The 27,282-nt window shown below is 43.8% G+C and overlaps 2 protein-coding genes across 6 annotated transcripts in view; both read right to left on the bottom strand.

Annotated features, from left to right (window-relative positions):
- Positions 1-2,361, bottom strand: part of mark2b (MAP/microtubule affinity-regulating kinase 2b) — a 47,317-nt gene extending 44,956 nt beyond the window's left edge. For all 5 annotated transcript variants that reach the window (XM_036548494.1, XM_036548495.1, XM_036548496.1 and 2 more), the window contains exon 1: positions 2,165-2,361. In XM_036548494.1, coding sequence (XP_036404387.1) covers positions 2,165-2,212 — 48 coding nt within the window. In that variant the 5' untranslated portion in view covers positions 2,213-2,361. The remainder of the gene's footprint in view (positions 1-2,164) is intronic.
- A 1,374-nt stretch (positions 2,362-3,735) lies between these two features.
- On the bottom strand, positions 3,736-17,953 carry LOC118791478 (kelch repeat-containing protein). The gene is made up of 12 exons (XM_036548847.1): positions 17,875-17,953; positions 17,076-17,237; positions 16,836-16,920; positions 10,713-10,965; positions 10,469-10,600; positions 10,166-10,353; positions 9,526-9,722; positions 9,153-9,244; positions 8,241-8,295; positions 6,846-6,943; positions 6,024-6,118; positions 3,736-4,370 (listed from the first exon to the last, which is right to left on the bottom strand). The coding sequence occupies exons 1-12, from the start codon at positions 17,937-17,939 to the stop codon at positions 4,233-4,235; spliced, it is 1,560 nt and encodes a 519-aa protein (XP_036404740.1). The 5' UTR covers positions 17,940-17,953; the 3' UTR covers positions 3,736-4,232.
- Positions 17,954-27,282: the final 9,329 nt, after the last annotated feature.

Here is a 27,282-nt window from a genome sequence, read left to right as displayed (position 1 = left end):
TGCTTTCTGCCCTGCACAGTGCAAGCTAGAACAGAGGCATTAAAATATGACTTGTGCGCCAAAATGGTATTTTGTGATTTGATTTATTTTGAGTAATGGGCACCGAGTCCACCGTGACTCCACAGCCTAGAGAGGTAGCTGTTTGCACGGTGACATTCTCATAATAAGTCAGTGAAGTTATTTCATAAAAGCCTGTATAACAATACTGTGAATTCAAATACGCTTTGTTCTATTTTTGACGCATCAAGCTAAAAGACATTTCTCAATTAAGAGAAAAACCCAGCAAAAAAACATGAGTATCCACTTATCCATTCCTTTGTAATCCCACTTTTCATAATCAAATCTCCCTGGGCAGAGCTGATTCTTACAAACAGTGCACAATGTTTATAATTCCCAGCTACGTTCTGAGTATGACTCATTTCAAAGGCAAATGAAAAACACCAAGAGAGGTTCAAAAAAGGTTCAAAAGACAAAAATTTAGCTTGCTTTCCACAAAGCTACGTAAGCAGACCTCTGAACTACAGTTAGGTCCATAAGTATTTGGACAGTGACACAATTTTCATGATTTTTGCTCTGTACGCCACCACAGTGGATTTGAAATGAAGCAATTAACATGTGACTGAAGTGCAGACTTTCAGCTTTAATTCAAGGGGTAACCAGCTATAAGCGAGGACAAGAGACTTACACAAACGCCAACAAAACGGCTAAACCAGTCCACGGCACAAGCGTGTACAGGAGCAAGTCTTACGTTTATTTTACATATTACATGCCTGTATCATTGTTGCATGAGCGTAGATACTGTTCACTTCTTACTACAATCTTCCATTGTTTTGTGCAGAAAACGTGGCTCTTTTTGGTTCAGGAACAAATCCTGTTCGTGCCTAAGTTTTCGTTACTGATAGAGTACAGTGGTAGAGGATTTCCCCATTCGCGGGGAACGCGCTCCTGGGGATGATCGACGGTCGAGGGTGTAGAACCCCATGGTTTTTATTTATTTTAAAGTTGCTAGCATCCGCACAGTGTATGTATGTGCATGGAGGTGGAAATTCAGGCTGGGTTACTTAATTAACAGTATCGTACAAAGACAGAAACACTCTGGTGTGCACGCACTGCACGCTCCTAGACCTCCGTGCCCTCTGAATGGTGTGGTCTCCTGAACCTACCATTGCTGGCTGTAGCATACATATGCATAGACCCATATAACCCATATCAACACTATATATGCACCGATCTATCCAATGGTAAAACTCGTCCTTTCCTGAAAGTAAGTCTGGGATCAATCAATGCGCCTTTGCTTTTTCCTGGAGAGACACAGTGCATTATCCTGATACACGTTCAAAAATGAAAAACATGAGGGAAAAAGAACAAATTGAAACGGCTTAACTGCCCAAATTTAAGTTTTTTTGTTCGGCTACTGCGCCCGAAACAAACTCCAAAATAGACCCATGATTTGTCATATCTCTTCCATTAGCAACACTTCGGTTGTCTAAAATAGGTAACCATTTCAAGAACAATTTATTAGCCAATTAGATAAATTAGTCCACTTGGCTACGCGATCCTGGAACTTACTTTTACCAACATTTTCAAGGTACTCGTTCGCTAGACTCGGTAGCTACACATACCCAGAGTTCTCATCAAGTGCTTTACAATTGATGAGAAATATTCAAGGAGAAATTCAGTCACTGGAAACAGAAAACAAAAGTTTAGTAGCGAGTCCCGTCTGTTTAAGCATCACGTAAAAGGGTAACCACCTGGACAAGGGAGTTAATGTGCAATTAATGTTAGCCACTGGTGTGTTAGTAGCCTAACCAGGTACCGAAAATTTTAGCTACTCGTTATTAAGTAGAAATAGTTACTTACACCTTTTAGTTAGTTACACATTTTCTGCGTAGCTTGCAGGTCTAAGTTCGATACTGAGCCGGTACTTAACACGCTATATCTATAAACAGTACTACCTAGCTCCCAGAATTTATCATTAACAATATAAGTGGAAAACATTAACGTCTGGTAGTTAGAAGTAGCGAAGGTTAGCAGGCCTGACAGGCTGGCATCCTGAGGAAGGCTAGCTGGCTAACAGCAGCTATTTACCTAGTTAAGCAATCCCTAGAGTTGGTTAGCTAGCAACCAAGGATTAGCAGCTCTCATTCGCATTCTGTAGCCTTACCTGACTTGAGTTTTCAATGACTGTTAACAATGGCGTCCGGGTTGACATTTTAAAAGATCCACCAAAAAGGGGACAGGGGGACACAAAAGCTTTCAGAACCCCAGGCGCATTTAGAGCTAGCGTTGTTAGCTCTCCATCTGTGGCTAAAGTCTGTCGAAAAGAAAAAGTAAAATAGCTAGCTAGCTGCTAGCTAGCCATCCACAACGATCAACAAGTTGAACCCTTCATTAGAGGGACGTGTCTGTATCCAGAAGGGAAGGGGGTCAATTTTTCAACTGTTCGTGAAAATAATCATATGGCTAGATTGGCTAAGCAGCTAGGTGGATAATCAGCTAACTTAGAATTAATTATAATGGCGTAAGATGGCTGGTTAGCTAGCTAGGATGAACTATTTGGAATGTCCTCTGAATACTTTGAAACAGCTCGACTGCCCTCTCTAGTTGGGACAGGAAGGGAATTCCACAGCTAGCAAGCGGGCGACGAGGTTGTCAGAGAGGGCCGGCGACGACAGAGCCTCTTTCCTTCTAATGGCCTTCAACTCGAGCCCGGGGATGTATATTTTAGGCCACAACAGGCGCAGTCGACCTTCGATCAAGGAAGAAAAACATAACAAACATTGCCAGCCGTGACAGAAAATCAAAAACTCCCCTCCCCCATTCGAGAAATAAATAAAAATAAAAGCATACAGCCGTGATGTTTGTCAATGGCTGCTGGCTAGCCTTCAGTACGGTAAATCCGTAGGGTTGAATAAAGGATAGCCAGGTAGCTAGAAAGCCAGTTGGCTAGCTAATTAAGCCGAGACGGGAAAGTAGCTCGATAACCCCAAAAAGTCGCCGTCTTCTTGGCTGCGTCGCTGAGTCCAGTAAGGTCGCTCAGACGTTACAGTGAAGAAGGGGTGAATCGGTGGCCGACCAGTGTTTTCTGAAAAGCAGTTGATGAAATTAGTCAAGCAGTATATTCCATTTCCATTAAGGTTATCTTCCGAGCAGGACCGTCGCAGATCGGCGTGGGAGACGGTACTGCGCTCTAAAGTCAACGCTACTTAAGCTGGAGCTAGATACCGGAACAGCAGCAGGGAACATGGCCGCCGTGGCACCGCCATATGCGGGGGGCGGGGGGGTCCGTCGCAATTTACTTTCGGCCAAGATCGGTCTAGTTCGGGGAAAAATTTGCTGTAATATTAACTTGTTGAGCGATCTATCCCCGGTTTAGTCGGAAGCTGGGTATTGTTGAGATGTTTGCTGCCCCCAAGCGATTGCTTCATGTCGCTACGTCAAGCTTTGTAACTGAATATTGATCTCCCTTTGCTATCAACTTGGCTACGTCCTCAAATAAATGGGAGGACTTGTACCACAGGTTTTGTAGTTACTTATCGCATATATTCTCAACACTACCTTTGTCTCCTTGCTTAAATTTGAAATGAGGAGTGTCTGAATATGAGTTTAAACGACCACAGCCACTGGTTATAAAACAAAAGTTTAATAGTTTAAAGTCAAAATCGACTTAGAACAAAACATCACCACAGATAAACTAAAACAGACATTTATATGTACAATAAGAATGCTGCATTATTTTAACAAAACACTAAATCAGAATCCCATGACTATTAAACTCCTCCCCTTCCACCTTAAAGAACAGGTTTCCTGCACTCAGGGCAAGAGCTCACAATTTGAACACTATTTACCTGAGTGAGAAAACTTGCCACAAAAGTGTTAACTTGGAGCATTGTTAGATAATAGACTTCCCTTACGTTTGAGTTTCTTTTATTTCGCCATTTTACCCCCTCACCATATTTCAAGGATTGCGTTGATTCATGTAAGATCATGTGAGACCGTGTGTTGTAAGTGTTCCTGAACAAAAAATAAATATATAAAATATAAAACAATTAGGCCTACCAACCAAACCAAAATCTTGCAAAATCTAGGATTTGCAATTGTATGTTAACTGTTTGTCTTCAGAGCCCACTGTAAGGAAAGAGGGGTCAAAGTTGCAAGGTGAAATCTATTTCAATGCTTTTAGCATCTCACTGGAAAGCAGGTGAAGCTGAATGCAGGTTGTCTGCAATCTCTCAGGTCAGCAGCTTGTCAACTGACAGGGTCTCAAGATCGGAAAAGAAGCTTCCCTCATTGTCCCCACCCCCAAACATGAACAGCATCTCAGGAGGGGGCTTTGATGTCACTTCCTGGTCCCCATCTTCAAGTGAACCCTGAAAACGCAAAATAAAAATACAAAATCTAAAAACACATGCATTATTCACAAATATTCAAATAAGTCAATCTGCTGAGGTGAGAAGTAAAGCAGCGGTCCCCAACCTTGTTTGCACCACAGACCGGTTTCATATAGACATTTTCCCGGACCGGCTGTCGGGGGGCGTGTTGGAGAGTATCATGACACGACTGGAATTTCAATTAAGTTTAGTATGGCCGCTTTTCATAACATTTTAGTTTAAGTAGGTCTAACGTGATGATATTATTATAAACGTTAAGTGCATATTTCTCTCAATGACCATATACTAAAAACATTGCAACCCGATGCCTGTTCCTTATGTCCAGTCTACTCCGTAAATTTCGTTTTTGTTGCGGTCATTGCGGAAAACCCCGCTTCGCAGAGATAGGATGTTGGAAATGGAAGCAACGTTTTCAGTGCTTTTGTGCTTTCCTCAGGATATTCAGCCTTGATTTTAACAACTTTTTGACACAGCTCAAGCAGACCGTATAGTAGCCCAAGTGATGAACTCGCGGCGCGCGCGTTACTCAAGTTCAAAATCTGTAAACTGTTGTGGGCGTGAGAGATATTAGTGTGGTCCAAAAAGGACCAATAGACTGCACCAAGTTGAATGTAATTACTGCACAAATAGCCTAAAATTGTATATAATTATTATTTTAATATTATTTTATTTTACCGATTAAAGAAATTTAAAATATAAATTATTTATCCTTTCCGTGTGGCCCGGTAGCGAATGTGCCATGGCCCGGTACCGGTCTGCGGCCCGGTGGTTGGGGACCGCTGAAGTAAAGAGTGCCTGCAAGAGAGGGAAGCGGTATGCAGAAGATGATTAGATTTTTTTAATAACATTGTTTTGGGTCATTCAGCAGGTGTTCACTCTAGTGTTACATCACCAGCTATGTTACAGAGCTCTTGTTCTGCTGTGATGCACATCTACCGGGTCATGTCGTATTAGCCTTGTAAGCTACTCTGCATAAGAACATTTGCAAATGATAAAACCATAATAATACAAAGATCAGACGGTTTAAGCACTGCCATCTCACACCCTAAGAGAGTGCCCCAATCACAGCCTTGAAACACCCCCTGTCAGCACAGCACTAGCCATACTTTCATATTGGCTTTTCAGTACTGTACCGGTCAGAACAAAACAGTCAGATGTGAACTGACTACAACTCTGCCTGCTGACAGTGCATCTATAGCACGCTGCATGTTTTTTTTTTTTCTTACAAAATACAATTACATGCAGACTTGCATTAAGTGACAGAAACAAAGGTGAAATGACCAGCATGATAGCACTCCTCCATTCTGACTGTCACAACCTGATACAACAGAGCTAGACAGGTATGACAAATACTGAAGTTTGTGGGCTAGCGAGCAAAGTAGCTAATAAAACAAACCACAATGTAGCAAATAGTGTGGCAATGTTCACGGTGCCTGGCAGAGAGAAGGATTGCTCTGTATAGAGCAGGCCATGCCAACAGACCTCTCCACATGTCAGATTATTCTACATCCATGGTTCTGCTGCTGTTCCCATTTCTAGTATTAACTGCACTCCCTAGAAATATAAAATAATTGACAGGGGTCCCCACAGTTTTTAGCCTTTCAGGGATAGGGGTATCCATCAGAGACTTACCTGAGTGCAAGAGCTGGACATTGTGATGATGGAGTGTCCAGCACGGGGGACGGAGGACAGCTGGGTGTTGACCACCATGGTCCAGCTGCTGGAGACTGCAGAACAGTGGGGGAAACACTCATTACTCACACCCAATCACCTACCTGTATGTCCACTGATCCTAAAATGAATGATGAGTTTAACACTTGCTTCCAATACCACAATCCCACAGGAGCCAAAACTGCTATCGTTTCAATTTTCTTCATCTATTTTTTCCCCTCTTGTTTTTAGCTTCCACGGATTGGGCCTCGGCTTAAGCCGTTCCACCCCTCCCATCCCCAGCATCTCTGCATTGCACCATCGACACTTTCTATTCAGGCTGCCCATGTTACCTGCGTTAGATGTGAACTCGCTCACTGTCATACATAGATAACCACAGTTCTGTGGAAACAGAGGCACGACTGTCTGGGATTAATTCATGTGCTATAGTTACATGAATACTGATTACATGTCAATCAGCAAGCAATTCAAAATCAAACTAATTGCAAGATAACGATAAGGGACATTTCTAATTTCTAATTAGCTATATCAGTGAAGTTACTAGATCACTATCTCAGTCTCAGAAGGAAAAGACTGAAGCACATCTTTGGGGCCTGTGTTGCCATAGTGCTTACATCTCAGAGTATGAAATCTTCTCTAAGGCCACCCTATACTAAAAAATTTACCTTACACTTTTTTCCTTCATCTAATCCATGGAAACCCCATGTAAACGTTCAGGGTGTAGTGCTGGGCTATTAGCATTGTTAGCATCAACCCAGCTCTGGTTCTGACCCCATGGCTTACCCGTATCAAAGATGAAAGCATCTGCCAAGGCGTTGTTCCCGTTATAGCCTCCGTGGATCAGGAACTTGGAGGCCGAGAGCAGCGCGCAGGCATGCCAGCTGCACAAGAGGGGAAAGCAAGCATGAAGACACACCTGCATCGTGTCACGTGCACACTAAATCCCTGTAGCACGGTTGCACACCTGCTCCAGAACTGAAGTGTGTCCGTGTGTCTGTCATGAGGGACCCACTGTAGTTTCCTTAAAGGCAACAGGACTTTTTTTGTCCCACTACCCACCTTGGTGTGCTTAGCTATCCTGGGGGCCAGACACGTTTATTTACCCGTTTCAGGTTGCCAGTCCTGCTATGAGCTCCTACTCCTTTCACTCTTGCAGTCCATCCCTTGATTGTGTGGAGCCTTTTCACCCCCTTTGTCTAGCAGTGACCAAGAACATGAACACAGGCTAGCATTTCGCCCCCATTTCCGATTTACATTTATTCATTTGGGAGACACTTTTATCCAAAGTGACTTACAAGTGAGACAGAGTACAAGACAAGCAAAAAACCATAAGGAGTCAACAACATTAGCATGACCAGATTTCAATGGATGGCCAAATTACAAGCTAGCTGGTAGAGATAAATGCATTAACCATTAGATTTTTTTTGTTTTTAGTTTAGTAGGAAAGAGTTTTGAGACATGAGAAATTCCTTTAGGTGGTAGTGTTTCAGGTGCTCAGGTGAGAGTGGAAGAGCTGTGTCTTCAGATGTTTCTTAAAGAAAAAGAGGGACTCCGCAGAACAGATGAAATTCAGTGTCACTGGTTGCCCTGATTTCTATAAGCACTGCCCTCTGCAAGACTACGACAGCTGCTTCTCCACAGCTGAACTTCTGTTCACTTCACTCATTTCATACAACAATGCAGAGAATCAAATAACAAAACGAACACACAAACCTTTCCTGATTTCTTGTTAACACCATTGTTATCATGACAACACAGGGCACATGGTCAACAATTTTGGATACTTCCCGTTTTCACTGTTATTACCATGATAATGAGACAGCACCCAGTCAACAGTGTTAGGCAATTCCTGTGGAAAAGGAAACTGATTTCACAGTGCTCCCAGTGCTACACCCCAACCCCCAGGACTGGTGAAGAATTTACTTCAACTATACTGCTGATAAATTATTGTTTTAGTACAGATTATCATTATTTAATAAGTTGAATTCAGTGCTTGAGTGCAAGTGAAATCTGGACACACTGTGGACCCAAGGGATCTGCGTGAATGATTTAGTTGACTGTGGACTGTGGGCATGGGCAGTGTGTTGAGATTAGACTGAAATGTAATGCAACTCGTGTGTGCTGAAACAATGCTTATTGGTGGAATGGATGATGTAATAAACTCAAGTGCAGCTTTACCTTCGAGGTAAAGGTGGCACTCCACTGGTCTCCACTGCTGAAAACTCCATTAGCCCTAATATGGGAAAGAAAAACAGCACTAAACCACAGTTTAAAAAACAAACAGGTACCAATTCCTTTAAAGATCATAACAGGCAACAGTGGAATAAGAGAGAAAGAAAGTTTGAGTTCATACTGCTATGAAGTGAATGTAATCTTACAAAGGTAAACAAGCTATGCATATCCAAACCTAGGGGAACACTGTAAGTAGCACTTAAAATATTACAGTGCAATTTAGGAAAGTATAGTTACAACAGAAATCACAAGGAGCCAAGATGGAGTCACATCAATAACAAAATGAAGCGAGCTTGAGCCAAAGTTCAGAACACTGGCACAAACACCAACACAGCATACTGATGCTGCACCCTACTGTATTTATTTATAAAGCAATTTACTTCTTGAGCTACAAGGGACAGCGTACAATAAGCAACATATCAGCAATTTCATCAGTAGATACAGTGCCAAATTTAGAGAGGTTCTGTAGTCTGTAGTCTCTCAGCAAATGAACTGATTGTTACTCTATTGTGAGCATTGCTGCATAATACACCGGTAAAGATCCAGTATAAAATGACTGATAGTAGGAAAAAAAGAAAGAGACCAACAGAAATCAAAAATAAAACAAATAGCAGTTAAAGTTCAAAGACATTTATTCTGTATTCTGTGATTACAAGGTTTTGAGAACAGCTGCAATTTGTTATTAACCATGTCTTACACTTGTTTGTGAAAGAATGATAGTCACTAATGCTCTTGTCTGTGGGTGTGATGCTTTTCCTGCTACGACCCATGGATGTGTGAGGTGTGAAACGAAATTGCCCTGAGTGAAGACGAAGGGGCTTGGTCAGTTTTGCACCTCTGCCCCCCCTTGCATCTTACCCAGGTCTAGCGCGTGCATGTCGTTAAAGCACACAGGCGTGTCCCAGCCCCCAAATATGTAGATCTTCCCCTGTACCACGCAGGCAGAGTGCCTAGAGAAAGAGAGATGTCATGACACTCAGTGGGAAAGCCTGATATTTCACACACACTGCCATTAAGTTTTACTGTCTTCTGCACCTTTCAACATTTTTCCTTCAATCATGATGGAAGGCTGAAGAGCAGAAGGAAGGAGGGGAAAAAACAGAATGAAGGACTGTAGGAAGGATGGAACACAGTGAATGAATGAATGAATGTAAATAGCAAAGGAACAGATGCGTTAAATGGGGAATGAACGAGGGAAGCCGGTCGGTCTTGGCATCTGTCACTCTCTCACCCTGATCGCGGGGCAGGGCGGTCACCATTGACAATGGGCTTGTACCAGATGGCCATCTCAGGGTTGAAGATGTAGACGGAGTCGCTGCAGCCATCCGGCTCTGGGTGAGGGCATGGGAACACCCCTCCAAGCACGAACAGCTCCCCCCGAAAGAGGCTGCAGCTGTGGTAGGCCAGCGGGGGCACTTTACCCTGCGCCTGGAGGAACAGAGAGGGCAGAGGTCCATTTTACCCATTTTATTTACTCATAGTCACTCTACAGCAGTAACAATACTGACCACACAGAGGCCACTGACATGACCATACCTACAAACAACACACAGCAGTAACAATCCTGTAATATTAGAGTGCAAGAATACATTACCCATAGTAAAAAGTAGTAAAATGATGTAAGACTACAGCCCCTTCAGACTGTGACACAGCTTACTGTGCAGCCTTCTTTAAACCACCAGCTCTCAGGGAGACAACAGCTGCAAACCAGTGAATCAGCAGAGATCGGTCATGAGAATGCAACGCAGAAAAAATGCATGAGCAATATTATTGACTTCTGGGCCACATCTCTGGGTACTTTCATCTTATCCATAAAGTCTGATTTTATTAAAAGTCACATTTCATTGTGATGGGTTGGGTAATGGGCTGACCTCAACCATGGTCCACCGCCAGCTTTGCGTGTCCAGGATGTAGACATCGTTAAACCACTTCTTGTTCTTGGAGCCTCCAAAGATGAAAATCCGCCTCGACTCTGGGTCAAAGGTCGCTGTGTGGCCAATCCGAGCCTCTGGGGTGGGGCCTTCTGCCATCGTCTCAGCTGGCATCCATGACATGTCCTCTAGAGGAGAACATGGGAGGAGTCGTGCCACAACTATGGTCAGATATCATTCCAAACAGAAACTACTGCTAACCCTCTGAATGCGATGCAAAAGCAGCTTCATTTGGCAGCTTACCAGTACAGAGTTTCCACATGGGGTCCTTGCAGAACTGCATCCTCAAGCCCTGTCCTCCAATGAGAATGGCAGTCTTGGGATCAACTGGGGAGAGTGTTTGACCCCAGCGACCTGTAGGGTTGACTGTTGAGACTGCCCAAAAAGGGGAAAAAAAAGCAACCTAAGATACTGCATAGTGATGCAAGGCTACAACGAACAACATCAACATCACGATATACACACACGTGAATGAGCTAAAAGTTACCGGTTTGTGTGGGGGCTTTGGCCTTGTTACTCTGAGGGAGGGAGGCACTGGCTTCTTCATCGCTGCGGTTGAACAGATGTGCCTTACTGCCACGGTGACTGCCTCTCACCCTTCTGCGAGGGGTCACCCTTTCTGACAGGAATCCATTTGGGCACACGTTCTCCTGCCCTCTACCGCTCAACTCCTGGTCCTGCTCCCGTCCTCTTTTCCGCCTACCTTGCACCTCTCGGACTGAAGAGGGTACCACGTTCAACTGCAACACCAAGAGAGAGGATGACACAGATAACCCTCATAAGCCTCAGCTAAAATACAAGCTGTGTCCCACCTAGGGAAAGATTCACTCCCATTTTGGGGGCTCTAAGTAAAGTGGAATTACTGAAAGCAGGTGGGCACCATATTAGGAAGTGTCCCTAAGGCTAGCGCACAACAGGTAGCTGCCATTCAGAGCTCTTACTAATAAGCATTTTAATTCACACAATACAAGAAAGTGTCATTCACCATGCGTTGACGGAAAGAATAAATATAAGGTATTAATATCTTTACATACTGGGTACATCTACAAATTATCAAAAGACAGATTGAAAGAGCTGATCTCATTTTTGACTGCATGCTGCCATTTCCTTAATTTGTTTCTAGATCATTGCAAAACATCCAAAATATTATATAACAGTTATAAGTTGCTAACCAACATATACATTTGTGCAGCATAATAATTTGACAAATGTAGGTCAGGAATTCAGTTAATCCACATTACATTTAGTCAACATTTCCAAACTAGCCAGCTTAGTATCTTTTCAAACATTAGCTCATCAGGTAACCTACCTTCTGAAAGATACACTACATGGCCAAAAGAATGTGGACACCTGACCATCACACCCATATGAGCTTATTGGACATCCCATTCCAAAACCATGGGCATTAATATGGAGTCCCTGTACTTTTGGCCATATAGTGTAACCACTTACTTCTCAGAAAAGAATTGTCCCATTTTAGTTTGGTGTCACAATGTGTCCCCCCTGGGCATGGCTGACTCATAATAGGACATTTTCTGAGCGATCATCCAATCAAAATGGTTGAACTTCTTTTGTTTTGGCCTTTCCCTGCCGTTGGCCAGTGACAATTGTGACTGACAGGACAATGACTACTCAGATACCTCAGGCAAATACAAGTTGAGTGCAGAAGACTAAACATTTCAGCAAGCCCTCCTCCCTCCCCCACCAAACCTGGAAGTGTCTTGACACACAACATTACAGGAGCAGATCAGGTGACATCTTTCTTCAAAAATGTTTAATTTACCTCTCCTTTGCTGGCATTTACTTCAGGGCCCAGCATTATTCAGCTCTACCCTTTCTTATTGGTCAACAAGAGGAGATCAGCGAGTCACACCACATCATACTCCTAACTGTGTAGACTTACATTCCAAGCTGCCAAACCAATCAGACTCCAGGGCTCATGCTATAATGCAATTTACAGTTTCCATGAATGTTCATTTTGGGCATAAATGTCATTTCAGAGATTAATGTTTAGATTGCGAGAAATATGTTGCTGCAACAGTAACATTCCAATGATATCTGGCTGCTCTGAAGATAACTGTTAGGGGGGTCATTTTTGAGAAGTACTATTTACAAAACATTTTCATCTGCAGGGACATACACACAGACGGCAGCAAAAAACCAGCGAGCAAACCAATCTGCTAGAAGTATTAGCACATTGATATTGCCAGACTGTATGTATGACCATTCAATGATAAGAATGAACTTTAAAGGAGGCTTTGGCAACCTTCCCATGGCTGGGATGTTTGTCAGGTTTCTCTAACTTTCTCTGTCTCAGGACAGCATTTCCAAGGATTTTAAACGAGTGCAAGAACCCCAAACTCTCTCAGACAAGAGGTCTGCGTCATAATGATCCTGATGTTAATGTCTGCTTTGCCAGTACCACAATACCGCTGTATAATGCACTCTCAGACACAGACCAAAAGTGTGATATTAACCTTATCTCTACACATGTATTTACCCAATGGTTATTCTCAGTGACAATTCAAAGAATAGAACAGCACTTAACCTTACGCTAGGCTTCCCCACAGCAAAACACCGCGCAAATTTCACACTACGACTTTTCGCTCTGGGGGGCATGGTTGCGAAAAGCAAGCAAGCAAGTTTGGCTATTCTGTTAGTAGCAAGTTAGTAGCTGTGGTGCATTGACATAGCCGGCTGGCAAGCTAGCTAGCTATTGTAGCAAGCAATTCAGCTAGCTTGTGAAGTCAACCAGTCAACTGTGATGAAATGGCATAGACATTGCGTTGTGTATGTTCTCCACCAGTTTACCTCCTGTTTTTTGCTGTTCATGTTCTGAATACAATGATTTTCTTAAGCCAATTAAATTATACTGTGCAAACATCAATATGTTCTAGAACAGTACACTGAACAAAATGCACGAATGTGGTAACCTCCCGCTCTTTTCCAGTTCGTGTTAGGAATTTTAATAATTTTTTTAAATAATTTTGTTAAGCCAATTAAATTATGATCCGCACACATCGATATGTTCTAGAATAATGCACAGAAGAAAATGTTCCAATGCGGCTACTTCGCACTCATTTCGAGTTCTTTTCGGGAAGCAATACTTGGATATAAAAATGGGTTTGCAATCCCCTTGTCATCTTCATTGTTATCATGGAACGGCTGCGCAGAATATTGGCACTCACCCTCCTTTATTGCCGGAGAAGACGGCGAAGTCACCACAGATATTGGGTTCATCCCATTTGTCAGGCCCGCAAGACCCATGGCGAGTACCATTGACTTGTACAAGAGCTGCACTTGGATGACGGCCTTTTCCAGCAATATTTTAGGCTCACCAAGGAGCAGTTAGGTGATCTGCTGACCCAAGTCGGGCCCCGGATTGCCAGGAGAGCACTCAAATGCACAAATTTGTTGGGCCAGAGGAACATCTCGCCATTTGCCTTAAGTGAGTATACTTTGTAAAATCTGAATTACAGCATGGTTTTTTTTGCACGATCATGTTACAGCATGACATGATCGTGCAAGTTCGTAATTTACTCCTACATAGCATCCATAATTGTCATTACTTCAGGTCATTATTATTATTGTTTTTTTTACAGATACCTTGCCACTGGCGACTTTAAAGCAATCACCTTCAGCTACCGAGTGGGCCACTCCACTGTGGTCAACATAGTCGGAGATGTTTGTCAGGCAAAATGGGACTGCCTTGTGGATGACTTCATGCCAGTGCCAACCAAGCAGGACTGGAGAGCCATTGCTGCAGGTTTCCTTCAGCGGTGGAACTTTGGGGGATAAGGCCTTTCCCCTGTGGGTGAACCTGCTGTGACCTTTCCCCGGCTCAAACCTCACCACGGAGTGCCAGGTTAACTGTGGACTGTGCCTTTGGCATCCTCTCCAGCCAGTGGAGGATGTACAAGTGCATCATCTGTGTCAGCCCGGCAAAAGGCAGAGGCATGTGTGAAGGCTACCTGCATTCTCCACAATCACAATTTCATCCGCCTGCCAGGAAGGAGGACCACCAGCAGCCCAGCTGCATTGTCAGGGCAGGATGAAGGCACAGCAGCACTCCAGGATGTGCCCCGACTCTGCAGTTACAACGCTGCCAAAGTTGCCATCCATGTCAGGGAGACATTCTCTGCATATTTCAACACAGAGGGCGTTGTTCCCTGGCAACAACATGTGGTGTAGCCTATGAAAGCAACCAAAGGCTCTTTTAAGAGCCACCCATTACGCACAGAAAAGCGATTTCCAAATGTTGCACAAGCATTGTAAGGACTTTAAGTTTAAGGTCCATGGGAAAGAGTATTCAGACAAGCAGTAATTTGCACATTTAGTGGTAGTAATAGTACAAGTAAATCATAGTAAGTCATTTTTGTATTAGTGTTTATTAATTCCATTAATTTATTTAAGTTTCATTAATAACTATTATTTTTACATTTAATGTGTTGACATCTGGGACTACCGTAGACCTTCCTCCTTTTCAGCCTCAGACCATTCTATAAAAACAGAATTTGAGCTCAGAACGCTTGGCCAATAGCAACCTTTTGAGCGTTGGTGTGAGACTTTTAAAAAACAGCTCATCCTCATCTGGAGGGGCCGATTGAGGTGGGAGCCCCTCAACAGCAGAGAGCATCCTCTCTTCAAAAGAGCTGAACCACTCCTTCCTCACTCTCTTCCGCGGTGGACCAGAGGGGGTGCTGGGGGGACCTGGGGGTGGGGGGACCTGTTGGGTTTGTGAGGCTAGGGGGGAATTACCCTCCACTGCCTCACTATCCCTAGCCTGGCTGTCCAGTTGATCCTGGCTGTCCAGGGGGTCTGTCTTCATGGACAGGTGCCTGAGGGGATGCTGTCTGGCTCTACATGGAGCTGCCCTCCCTGCCTCCCGTGCGGAGCTGGCTGAAGTTCCCTGACGTCTCCCTGTACTCCAGGAAGGGCACTAGGAAACCCATGACCGTGAAAAACTTCCACGGCCTATGGTGAGCCAGCCCCGCACCAGTTCTGGACTGATCCTTTTATTTTTTTTCCTTTTTGTAGGTGTCCCGGAGGCCTTTCCATTTTTTTGTGCACACGTCCTCTATGGGTAAACAAGCACGCATATGGGAGAAGCAATAAATAATATGTAACCTGCACCAGAGTTTGTCATACCTGCACCTGTGTGCTCACAGTAGTTATTTTGTCTCCTTGGTCTCCTCCAAAAAAAAAAAAAAAAAAAAAAAAAACAAACTCATCACCAAATAAGAAGTGCATGATAAGCTGGAGACCTAAACTGTGTGATGCCATAATACAATGCAAGTGCATACGCCAACCTCATAACTACAGGAAAAGTCTTCCACTCTCATGAGTCATCACTATATTCTGGGTTACAAAAGATAATTATGTATCTTTTTTGTTAGAAAGTCAAACAGCATATAACTGGGGAAACTTCCCTTGAGTGTGCGAGTGCCTCACACCAATGTCTCTGGCCACACACACCCCACAAGCATGCGGTTTCTGCAGCCTGCTTCAACCTCAAGTATAGGCTACACACACACACAAACTGAAGGCAAACTTTTATTTTTAACCTTCAAACACACCAAAGTGGATACAACAGCCACTTTATTCAGGCCTGCAAAAACTTAACTTTAGTGGGCCTGACAATGATAGCTACGAAAATGGGTAACCCAGCTAACGTTATAGCAACCTCTCATGGTTCAAAACGATAGGGACAACAAACCCACCGGGAGCACCAACAATCTCCGCGACCTTCTTCCATGCCTCGTTCTTCTTTAAAATGTCCTTGTAGTCGGACAACGATGTGTCGAACAACACAGGGAAACCAGAAACGGCGGTAATCAGCTTCTCCTCCATCTTGGATTTTTGAATATCCCAGACTGTAAAGAAACACTTCACGTAGCGGTAGGTAGCACACACTTTGCTAGCAAGCCCATCAGATAACGTTAGCAGCTAGCCGGTCTGCTAGCTCAAAAGTTCAGGTGCTCAGATGAAGCTCTACAGTTTTTTCAATTTGCGCTGACCAGAGCCGTTGAGAGTTTTTTCTACCGCTCTGGCCCCGACTAAGTTCATGTAACATGTAAACCCGTGTTGCTGTAGACACAAATGGTTGTCTATACATCTTTTAATCATATACATGTTTTCATGCTCCATGTAGCCTTTAGCCTACGCCATCTTGGTCAGACTTTTGTTACTCCCGCCTCTCTAGAGAACGTCATGTACCAAACCCATCATATGCTGAACTGATTGGTTCTCACGTGGTTCTCATTTGCATAAAGCTGGGGATTCGCCATCTCAATTAAGTTGCTTCGCCGGATTCGCTCTGATATTGCCCTCTGAATGAGAGCGAAGCAAAATTCGCTGCAATGGAAGCGTACCGTTAGGAGTACGTTCCGTCTTGGAGAGCACAGACTGGGGGTTGGGGATATCAGTAACTTCATCTTTGACCTGTTAAACAACCAATGCATTATGAGCTTGCTTATCATACACAGATCGTAGAGGCAGGCAAACTCTGGAAAATTAAAATTAATTTAACAACTTCAAATTGACAGAATTCAATATAGAGCTTAATGGGCAAGCTGGCTGTCATTTAAGCATTCATGCCTAGGGTACTAACCATACTTGCTCCCTCCACACTTGCTGTTAAAGTCAAATCACCGCTCCATGTGTCTCCTCCCTCCCAGCTTTCCCACGAAATACACCTAAGAGAGGGATAACAGATTTTGTGAGAATTAACACTTAATTGCCTACTACTAATAATAATAATTACAATAAATAATTGCTTAATAAAGTTATGCATTTGAGAAAAAAAACAGACCAGGAGCCCCCCCCCCCCCAAAAAGACCGGTTTACTGACTTCTTGTTTGGCGTTAAATTCCCTATCATGATGGGGCAATTGCCCGGTTCCGCCAATTCCACCCTCACTCCAGTTCGCTTCTCCCATCTCCCCTGAGAAAACACCACCACCTGCTGGACAGTAGATGGTACTGCAATGGAGTACTGTTCACGCTCCTTCTCTCTGCGGAGGGAAATTATTGCAAAAAGCGTGTAATTGCTTGCTCACTTCAGCGCAGTAGAGACATGGACCCGGAAACAGTATTATTGGAAGGTCGTTACGTCACGTCTTTGCGATTGTCGACCTGAATAGCAAGCTACATGGTTCTACGTAACCCAAACTGTTCATTACCTTATAACTGGGAATGTGTTAGCATATTACATTGTCTTCTGCGGTGTATGCATTTATGTATAATTAATGCAGAGCTAGCTGACTTGCTACTAAACTGGTAACCCAGCCAGCTGGCTAAATCGGAAAAATAACACGCAATACTGTTTCTACTTATTGTCAGCCATTTTGGTTGCAGTTTTCTGAAATTTCTAGCCAATAAAACATGACAGCAGTTAGTGAGTTTGTTTGTCCACACGGTCTATATGCAAAGGCTAGTATTAGCTTGCTAGATTGGCAGCTCTATACAATATACAAAAATCCTATTGCAAATCAGTAAGCAGTGCACTGTGACCAACTGAACGACAAAAATGCATTGCCCACAAGTCGAATGTTGTTTAAACTTGCTTGCCAGCTAGACAATCAGAAGCCACAGCCATTTGCTAGCTAGTCATTTGTTCCAGCATACTCAGTCTAGCAGGCTAAGACTTACCTTACTAGTCTAAGGGGTAAATCCTTTACTCCGAAGATCACAAAAATGCTGAAATTGTTCATCATCTATTCGCTCTGAAATGCAATGCAAGCTCAGGTTAAATGAGATTTCGCTAAAATCCCAGTTAATACTGTGCTTTAAATCTTAGCCAGTAATATCAGTGCTGCTGGTGTCTATCTCCCGCCAACCGATGTCACGTCGATCCGAAAACCGCGCCAACGCATAGGTGGAGAAGTGAGGGGTTGATAGCCAATCCGAATCAACCAAGGGTTAGTTGCGTCATATGACGAGAATGAGTGGGCGGGATATAGTAGTAGCAAGGAGCAAAATTTATGCTTTTCCCAAAAGTTGGTCTTGTGACCAAGTATGTATTCGGATTTTTTCCCTGCATTTTAATAAAGTTAGGATGTTGGGGAAGGGCTTTTAAGTGCGTCGTAGATTTGTATAAAATCTTTTTTTATATGAAGTGTAATTGTCGTTTTACATTTTTTCTGAATACTTCATCTACAACACAGTGTTTAATATCACGTGTAAGGTTTGTGGTACTCCAGTGTCACTCACTTCATCAATGAATAAATTCATTTAATAAAATTTCAGAGCTTCTCCAATTTAAGGTTAAATGTTGGATATTCTGATACAGAGTGTAAAATAAGATGCCTTGTGTGGGAATGGGAATGCAACGTTACCACAATACCAATCCATTACCACCCTGACGTTGCTTAGCATTTAGTTGCTGCATTTAGTTGCTTAGCAGACACCCTTATCCAGAGTAATGTATATACAATTGCTAGATGTTATCCATTCATACAGCTGGACTGAGGCAATCCTGGACAATTCTTGTGTACTGTGTCCAAGAGTATGACAGCAGTGCCCCTGGGGGGAAGTGAAACAGTATTCTTTTGGGTTAGGAGCCCTGCTCCTTTCCACCACACCATAGTGATGCCCCTGATCATTTTGTTAAACATTTGTAAGCTGCAATCATGTACAACCATGCATACACTTTACCAGGTTGTGCTTTGAAGCCATTGGAATGTGGCCAGCTGTGTCCTGCCTGTTCTCTTTGTTTTCTTTGTGAGTTGCTCTGGCAAGAGTGTCTACAGAGTGACTAAATATAAATGCAGTGCTCATATTCATTTTCAGGCAAAAATATCAGGTTGCTCTGCATCTGTCTACACCTGTCTACACCATGCATCACCCTTTGTTCCTGTTTCTGCTGCTATGTTTTGGGATGGCGGGTACACCATTTGCCAAGATACGGGTGGATGGGGCATACCGCATATATTATATCAGTTTCTGATGGACACTCCATGTATGTGTCTGTCAAAGTTATAATAGAGCTCCACTTCATGAGCTGCAATAAGAAAACACATGCATTACTAATGCATATTCTTATCAGTATGTTGTATGACAAGGGAGTGCTCTGTTTTGCTGTTCACTGGGAAATGCCCACTTGGAAAGTCTTGGTGGGTGGGTTCAGCAATACCTCTGTGTCTGTAATGGGTCTGTGGCCTGACCAGGACATTCTCAGGGAGCCACTCTTTCACTGATTCTTTCTTGTCTTAAACAGGGAGTCAGCACAAGCCACTCTGCAGGACAGCCCTATGAGGATGAGATGTCATAGGGTAAAGGAGGCACTCAAGTGATTGAGTCATTCTAATGTTTCTATTTAGCTTTGGCATTCTAAAGCTTCAGCTGGTGCTGTGTTGGAAACTGAGCTTGATACTGTTAAGTGTATTTCATTTTAAGTATTGTCTTGTTTTGTTCATAAGATTTATTGTCTTGTTGAATTTATTAACTTATTAACCTCCCTTCTCTTTTTAGACTCCGGGAACCCCTGTCAGGGCGATGGTCGGGACACAAACGCGGACCACAGGGTTTTACGGTTTCAGGCGTTTATTTGAATCGGCAGGCGGATCGTAATTCAGAGACAGACAGGGTTCAAAACACGGGGAAGCAGTCCAGGGGCAAATCCAGAATCGGGAGTCGGGGCAGGCAGAGTCAGGAACCAGGCAGGCGAGTGGTGTCAATCAGATCCGAAGCGGCAGGCAGAAATCGAAGTCGGGAAACAGGCAGGAACGGCAATGCGGCAAGCGATCAGGGAAACTAATGCGGGGACGAGACAGGTGATAAACACTGAAACAAACTAGCAACGAGACAGAGACAAGCAGGGATATAAATAGCTGGGGTAATGAGGAGGTGGGATGCAGGTAATAATTAATTTTGAAATAAGTGCATCAGTTAAAGCAATTTAACCATCAGAACAAAACCCGATATGTACAACCCCCATATGCAGTTTATCCGCATCTTTGAAGCACTCTGACTTTAAACAATAAGTTCTAATTTAAGCTCTAAGTGCACACTTATCATACACAGCATTCATGGCACTTTCTAAACTAGAATATGTGTTCTCTCACTCTCTCTGTGACAGAAAGGTCATCCTTAGTCTACAATCAATTCATGAGCACATCATGAATCCATGTTTTTTGTAGTGTCTTGTAAGACCTCTCAAAGAACCAGCCCCTCCGCACAGTCACTGTGATTGCATGTCAGTTCAAAGCTTGTCAGTGTTTCAAATCACGTTAAATCCTGTCATCTCATTTACCATCACTTCGAGGTTTCCAGCGCTTTCGCTATGTCGTGGCCCGTGCAGCACACGGAGGTAGCAGTGGACAGGGGACAGGGATAATTCGTTTTCAAAAGGGCGCACAGAGGGGGGGGGGGGGGGGGGAGCGGTAACGTGAGGAGGACGTATAGCTCTGAAAAGGGACTCTTTTCACGGTGACAGCCCATTCGTGAAAAAGTACTGAAAAGAGGCGAGAAAAGGATGGTGATGACCATTGAACAAGCGTCAAATGTTTGGAAAATGGAAAATGATAAAGAAATATTATGGATATGTAATGGTAAACATTAAGTTGTAGGGCAGTTGTGAATGCATGTACATGTGCGCTGGCGTGTGTGAGCGAGTGTGCATGCATACATATGTAATTTAGAACGGGATGCAAACTGTTAAATATCTAATTAAAAACCAGCCATCTCTATCGATCTGTGGGTTTGTTTGTTATATAATTAGACATCGCATACAGTTGTGAGACCCCATCCGACTTTCCCATCCTCTACGCGGAGCCAATATCTCTCCCACTCTCGCACCACTGTGTACTGTAGGTTACACTGGAGCGGACAGTTTCAGACGTAGCCACACGTGTTCGATACCAAAGTGGAATCTGCCGGAGTTTAGTCAAAGCCGGTGGATCCATTGGTCTGGGATGATGTCACCTGCTGGCCAAACCCCACCTCCTCTCTCACCCCCACCCACCCAAAACACACACGCACACGCACACGCGCGCGCGCGCGCGCACACCCCATCACTTCACAGCGTATTTTTATTTCATTTTATTATCTTGAAACAAGGCTCGTTTTTATTTTACTGTCTGGCTCTTATCCCCCACACAAATCCAAATTATTTTACAATGGACTGTTTAACACTCTCAGAAACTCAGGACTTGACCGAAAAAAGAATACCGCATCCCTACAGTCTGTTGCATCCCAATAGAATGTAAGAATAGAGAGGCAACATATCTGGGAGCAATCAGTCGGAGTTTCGGTGTGGAAAAAAAAGGATTTCTTCACTTCAGATAACATGATGATACGACGCATAGACGAATCTTAATGTAAGTGTAACCACTGTATTAGCTCAATTTCTTGTGGTATTTGTATTATGTTTACTTAATTGTCTGGCGATTGGCTATAGGCGGGGAACGTGTCTTACTCAATGCAGTGGAACTCTTTAAGATATACACCCGCCTGGAACATAAACATGAACCTTGTTGAAATGTTTGACTAATGTAGCTAATACAAAGGCTGTACTTTGTTACTCACAGTCTACGCCTGTAAATGTCTGTTATCGTTATATTACTTGTGATTGTGCCCATCGCGATAAAAAGCAAGTTTAGGGTTTAGTCGTAAATTCGAGGTGTCAGCGACAAACTTGGCCGGAAATAACTGTCCACCCTGGTTAGTGGTCTGATTCCTCCAGCTGCTAAGGAGCGCGTGAGACACAAGAGTCGCATTAATTTTTTACATGGCTGCAGAAAATGATACTCACATATATCACAGAAACAGCCATCTACTCCCGTTTCCCCTGGGGGATGAATTCGGACAGCCCTGGCACAAACATAGGGTGCTATATTATTCATAAATACACAACAGCCGGGTGAGGGTAAGAAGTCTGCAAAGAGAGTCTCTTCTGTCTCTGTCGGGTGAGGACAGTCAGCAACATCTTTGCCTGTTCTCAACGAACTGGTAACGGATATGCAGGAAAGATTTGTGAATGCTTTATCATTGTTGTTATTTTTATTATCATTGTGTGTGGTTGTGGCCTGTATTTGCGTGTTCCAGCGTGAATATTTCTGTCATGCAGTAGTTTAGTCTACGCAGCTGTGAACGCAGGTGGTTCAAAGCTATTTTTTTGTCAGTCTGGGAAACAAAGGGCGCTCGTGCTGTTCAGAGACAAGAATTGGTCGCCCATTCCCGTCAGCGGCACATGCATCAGCTAGCCCAGAGGAAGACACGGAGAGGTTCTTATTTTGAATGAAATAAGATCTCATTGCTTGAATCAGACAGGACTATCATAATTACATTCTTCTTTCTGGTGATGTCTACTGTTTAGTAGACCCGTTTACAATAGCCTAATCATAGACTGGTCTCGCCATTCGCTGCTCTCACTTTATGTTTTCAGATGGAAAATGTTTTTGAAGCGTGGGCACTGGCATATATATTTACGGGGTAAACCACCTAAATTGACACGCTATGTGATACATTCAGGAGTACACATTGTATAGGGTGACCATACGTCCTCTTTTTCCCGGACATTTCCTCTTTTTGGGATGCATTTTTTAGGTCCCAAAAAGAGGACATGTCCAGGAAAAAGAGGACGTATGGTCACCCTAACATTGTAGCTTCCCAATACCACCACCACTCCTTCCCCTCACTGCGGCCTGTGGTCAGTGTCAAAGCATCATCCCTCTATTAAATCCTTGTTTGTATTGCTGTGCCTGTTGTCACCGATGTGTACAGACACAGTCCTGTGTAATGACACGGATAGATGTAGGCAATGCAAGGCAATGCTTCCTTTCCAAAGGTCTACGGTAAACAAACGTGAGAGGAGCAATACCCAGTACACAAATACAGCAGTCCTTATATAGCCATGGCTTGTGTTGTTGGAATATTGATTTAAAAACTACGTAACACAATAAGCAAGTTAACACATGTAAAAGGTCTTTTACTGTTAGTATTTTCTATTATATTCTGTTGTTTACAAGACAGTATGCACTCATTCATGAGCAAATCAAAGTGTTATAATTTGTCATTCATTTATAGTTACTTATTTTTTGTTTTTTTCCCCATTCATAGGGAAAACAGTTATTAAATATTTAATCCCGCACACTTTGTCATTGATTGTTGTACCACCTAAACAACCTTGGTCTATCTGCAGAACATGTTGCATGGCTGGCTTTTAGCAGGATAAGAACTTGTCTTTGAAGTTATGTGACATTTAGTAACATTTACACTTACATTTATTCATTTAGCAGACGCTTTTATCCAAAGCGACTTACATAGGTTACAGTTCTTTACAATGTCATCCATTTATACAGCTGGATATTTACTGAGGCAATTGTGGGTTAAGTACCTTGCCCAAGGGTACAGCAGCAGTGTCCCAGCGGGGATCGGACCGGCAACCTTTCGGTTACAAGTCCTGCTCCTTAACCACTATGCTACACTGCCGCCCAAGTAACAAGATGGTTGTAAGAAGGCAAGGCATAGGCAGAGAGAAACAGAGCAACAGCTTCAAAAGATGGTAATGTCTCCCTGGAGTGAGGAGGAAAAAACTATTGGAAGATACAGTTTTGGTCTGCAAATGAAGCAATATACCTGCACATGGAGCAATATACCTATGTATTTTCATGTGCTTGCGCAGCCCAGCGGCGAAAGCAATACTGATGCCCATAAAGTTTCAAACAGCCCGTGCAGCCATCACAGCCCACGATGAGGAGGCTGTGACCCAATTTTATTCATGGTACAAGTAAACAACACTAAAACACACTCTGAAAAGCATCAACACACACACATACACACACACTGCACCCATGCTATGGTTGTTTTGTCCTAACCAGTTGGCAAACTGGGTTCTTAGATTCTAACAACATTGCAGTCCCATCATTGTAATGAGTGACAACTGCAGCCATACTTAACCTTAACTTTTATATTCCCACAAGAGCATGTGACAGGGGTCTTCTGCTAACGTTAGAAATACTGAATATTGCAACATTACACAGCATTACACAGGTTTAATATTAGTGGAGATGCACTAGCTTTGTGACACGATTTCCATGATTTCTATGTAAGCGCATTTGTTAGTGGTCATTAACAAATGTTGGGAGCATACAAATCAGGACAGTAGTGAACAACATACTTATCGAGACTTTATTTCACAGTGCATATACTGTAAATAATGGTATGCATTATAAGTTCATGACAACTGTGTTGATGAATCAGTTAAGGTTTCAACTGACAATTCATTTAAGAAAGCAGTCATTGAAAACAAAATCACTGGTGTAGATTGACTGACTTTAGTGAATGTTCTAAAATTTTACATTACATTACATTATATTACGTTACATTACCTTCTCGACCCTTTTCAGTCTGGCTTCAGGGCTGGTCATTCCACAGAGACTGCCCTGTTCTCCATTCCTGAGGCTCTTCAATCAGCCAAAGGTTCCTCCTTCTCCTCAGTCTTGATTCTTCTAGACCTCTCTGCAGACTTTGACACAGTGGACGACACTCTACTTCTGTCTACCCTGGCTACGTTGGGGATTGCTGACACCTTTGGATTGAATCCTACCGCTGACGCTCTTTCAGGGTGTCCTGGAATGGTGGGTTGTCTAGACCCCACAGCCTGTCTAAAGGTGCAGATTCTTCTTGTACAACATCCACAGAATCCACCCCATCTCACTACATATTCAACACGGTTCAGGCCCCGGTCCTCTCAAGCCTGGACTACTGTAACTCCCTTCTTGCTTGCTTTCCTGCCTGTGCAATCAAACCTCTACAAATAATCCAGAATGCAGCTGCATTCAACTCCCTAAATGTAGTCAAGTTACTCCCCTCCTCACCTCACTTCATTGTCTTCCTGTTACTACTCGCATCAAGTTCAAAACCTTGGTGCTGGCATACAGGACAGTGAATGGGACAGCCCCCTCATACCTATGACCACTCTTCAAATCCCTCAAGATCACTGCCCTCTGCATCTACAGGGAAATTGACTGTCCTGACCCATCAGGGTTGATCTTTTCAGACATGATCCCTGTCTGTACTGGTCCGTCAGTGGTAGAATGAACTCCCCACCGAGGTTAAGACAGAGGAATCACTGGCCATCTTCCAACGCACACTGAAGACCCACCTGTTCAGACTGCATCTCAGTCCCACTTCAATCCCACCCTCTAACACCTGCAACCTCTAGTATTTGATGTTTATTTTAAGTGTAGTATTGTGATATATTTTTATTTTGTATTCTAGGGACTGTTGTAGTATGCTTTGCTTCTGTCAAATTGAATAGTGTTTGGCTTGAATAGTGTTATGCTCACACTCACTAGTCTGGGAGGGTTGTTAGCCTGGTCTGACACTGTTGCTCATTTAAATTGAATGAACACACTTATGTCTTATTGTGCCGGAGGTTGCTCTGGATAAGAGCATCTGCTAAATGCATGTAATGTACTGTACTGTAATGTAATGTAGGTGTGTTGTTGGAGGTATAGTAGCATGGACAGCAGTGTAGCATAATGGGGTAAGGTATAGTAGCATGGACAGCAGTGTAGCATAATGGGGTAAGAAGCAGGGTTCATTACCAAAAAGTGTGCTGTTTTGATTCCCTGCTGGGGCACTGCTGGTTCACCCTTGGGCAAGGTTCTTAACCAACAGTTGCCTTAGTAAATATCCAGGTGTATAAATGAGTAAAATTGTAGCCTATGTAGGTTCCTCTGGATAAGAGTATCTGCAAAATGACTATAACGTAATGTCATGTAGAGTAAGCATGCAGTACACTCATACTGTACAGAACTGTCAACTTGAAATGGAACTCTGTTATTAAAGGTGAATAGACTAGGTGCTAGATCACACAATAAATGCTGAAACATTTACATCTGGCAGTCCTGAAGAAACTTTACATACAGGGGTGTAGGGCTTTCATTCTAATCGTTATTTCCTTGTTCTAATGTAGTTCATTTTCTCTTCACCCACATCCCTACTTCCCTCCCTCTCTCAGCTTTGTGATTGGACTGGCCACAAAAGTATTTTACAAAAGGCAAGATGAAATGCAAGAGATTGCATCTGAAGCTGTATACACCTCTGTGTGGCTCTTCACTCACGGTGACTTTCTTTTTGGCATAGAGGTGAAGCAGAAGTCTGGGATGCACAGTTAATAAATGACATAAATAATTCATATGAAGTCTCTCTCTTCCCTCTCTTCTCTTTTTCTCTCCCTCCACTCTCTTTCTCTCTCTCTCTCCCTCCCACTCTTTCCTTCCCTCTGTCTCCCCTCTCTTTCCCTCTCATCTTTCCCCTTCTCTCTCTCCCTCCCACTCTCCCACCTCCCTCTCTCTCCCCCCTCTCTTTCCCTTCCGTCTTCCCCTCTCTCTCTTCCTCTCCATCTCTCTATTTCTCTCTTCTTCCCCCTCTCTCTCCCCCTCAACCCTCTCTTCCCCCCCCCTCCCTCTCCCTCCTTCTCTCTCCTTCTTACAGCCGCTGGACCCCAGATGCCCCCTCTCCCTCTTGACGAGCGTATTGTGGTTATTCAGCGGCCGAAGAGCTTGCCCTTACGCACTGGCTCCCCGCAAACCACCCCTCAACAACTCCAAAATACCTCCCCCAGGAGCACTGCACCCCCTCCCCAGCCCCCACCCCAAGCCCAGCCCCCTCAATCCAGCCTGCACACCTGCTCTTCTTCCTCTTCCTCAGAACGGAGACGCAGGTCCCCCCCTTTGCAGAATGTCAAGGGGGAGAGAGGATCAGCGGGATGGAGCAACAGCAATGTCCTTGTCCACAGTCGGCACAGTGGTGGGACAGTGACCTTGGGGCCCAGGCAGAAGCACTCCCACACGATAGACATCAAGCTGTCCCTGGGAGGGAGGGGAGGCGCCACCGTCCCAGGGAAAGGACGGAGTGGCTTGAATCGCAGCGGGAGCAGGAAGGGGAGTAAGGAGAAGAAGGTGTCCCTGCACCTGGATGTGGGCCAGGGGGACAGAAAGCCCGCGGCTGGCCTGGCCAAGTCCGGGGGGGCTGTGCAGCAGCTCCAGAACCACCCCCAGAACAAGGCCGCGGCACAGCAGGGCAGCCACCGTCACAACAAGCTGTGCG

Source organism: Megalops cyprinoides, chromosome 16 (assembly GCF_013368585.1).
Source record: "Megalops cyprinoides isolate fMegCyp1 chromosome 16, fMegCyp1.pri, whole genome shotgun sequence".
NCBI classification, from domain to species: Eukaryota; Metazoa; Chordata; class Actinopteri; order Elopiformes; family Megalopidae; genus Megalops; species Megalops cyprinoides.
This window is presented reverse-complemented; position numbering and strand designations above follow the sequence as displayed.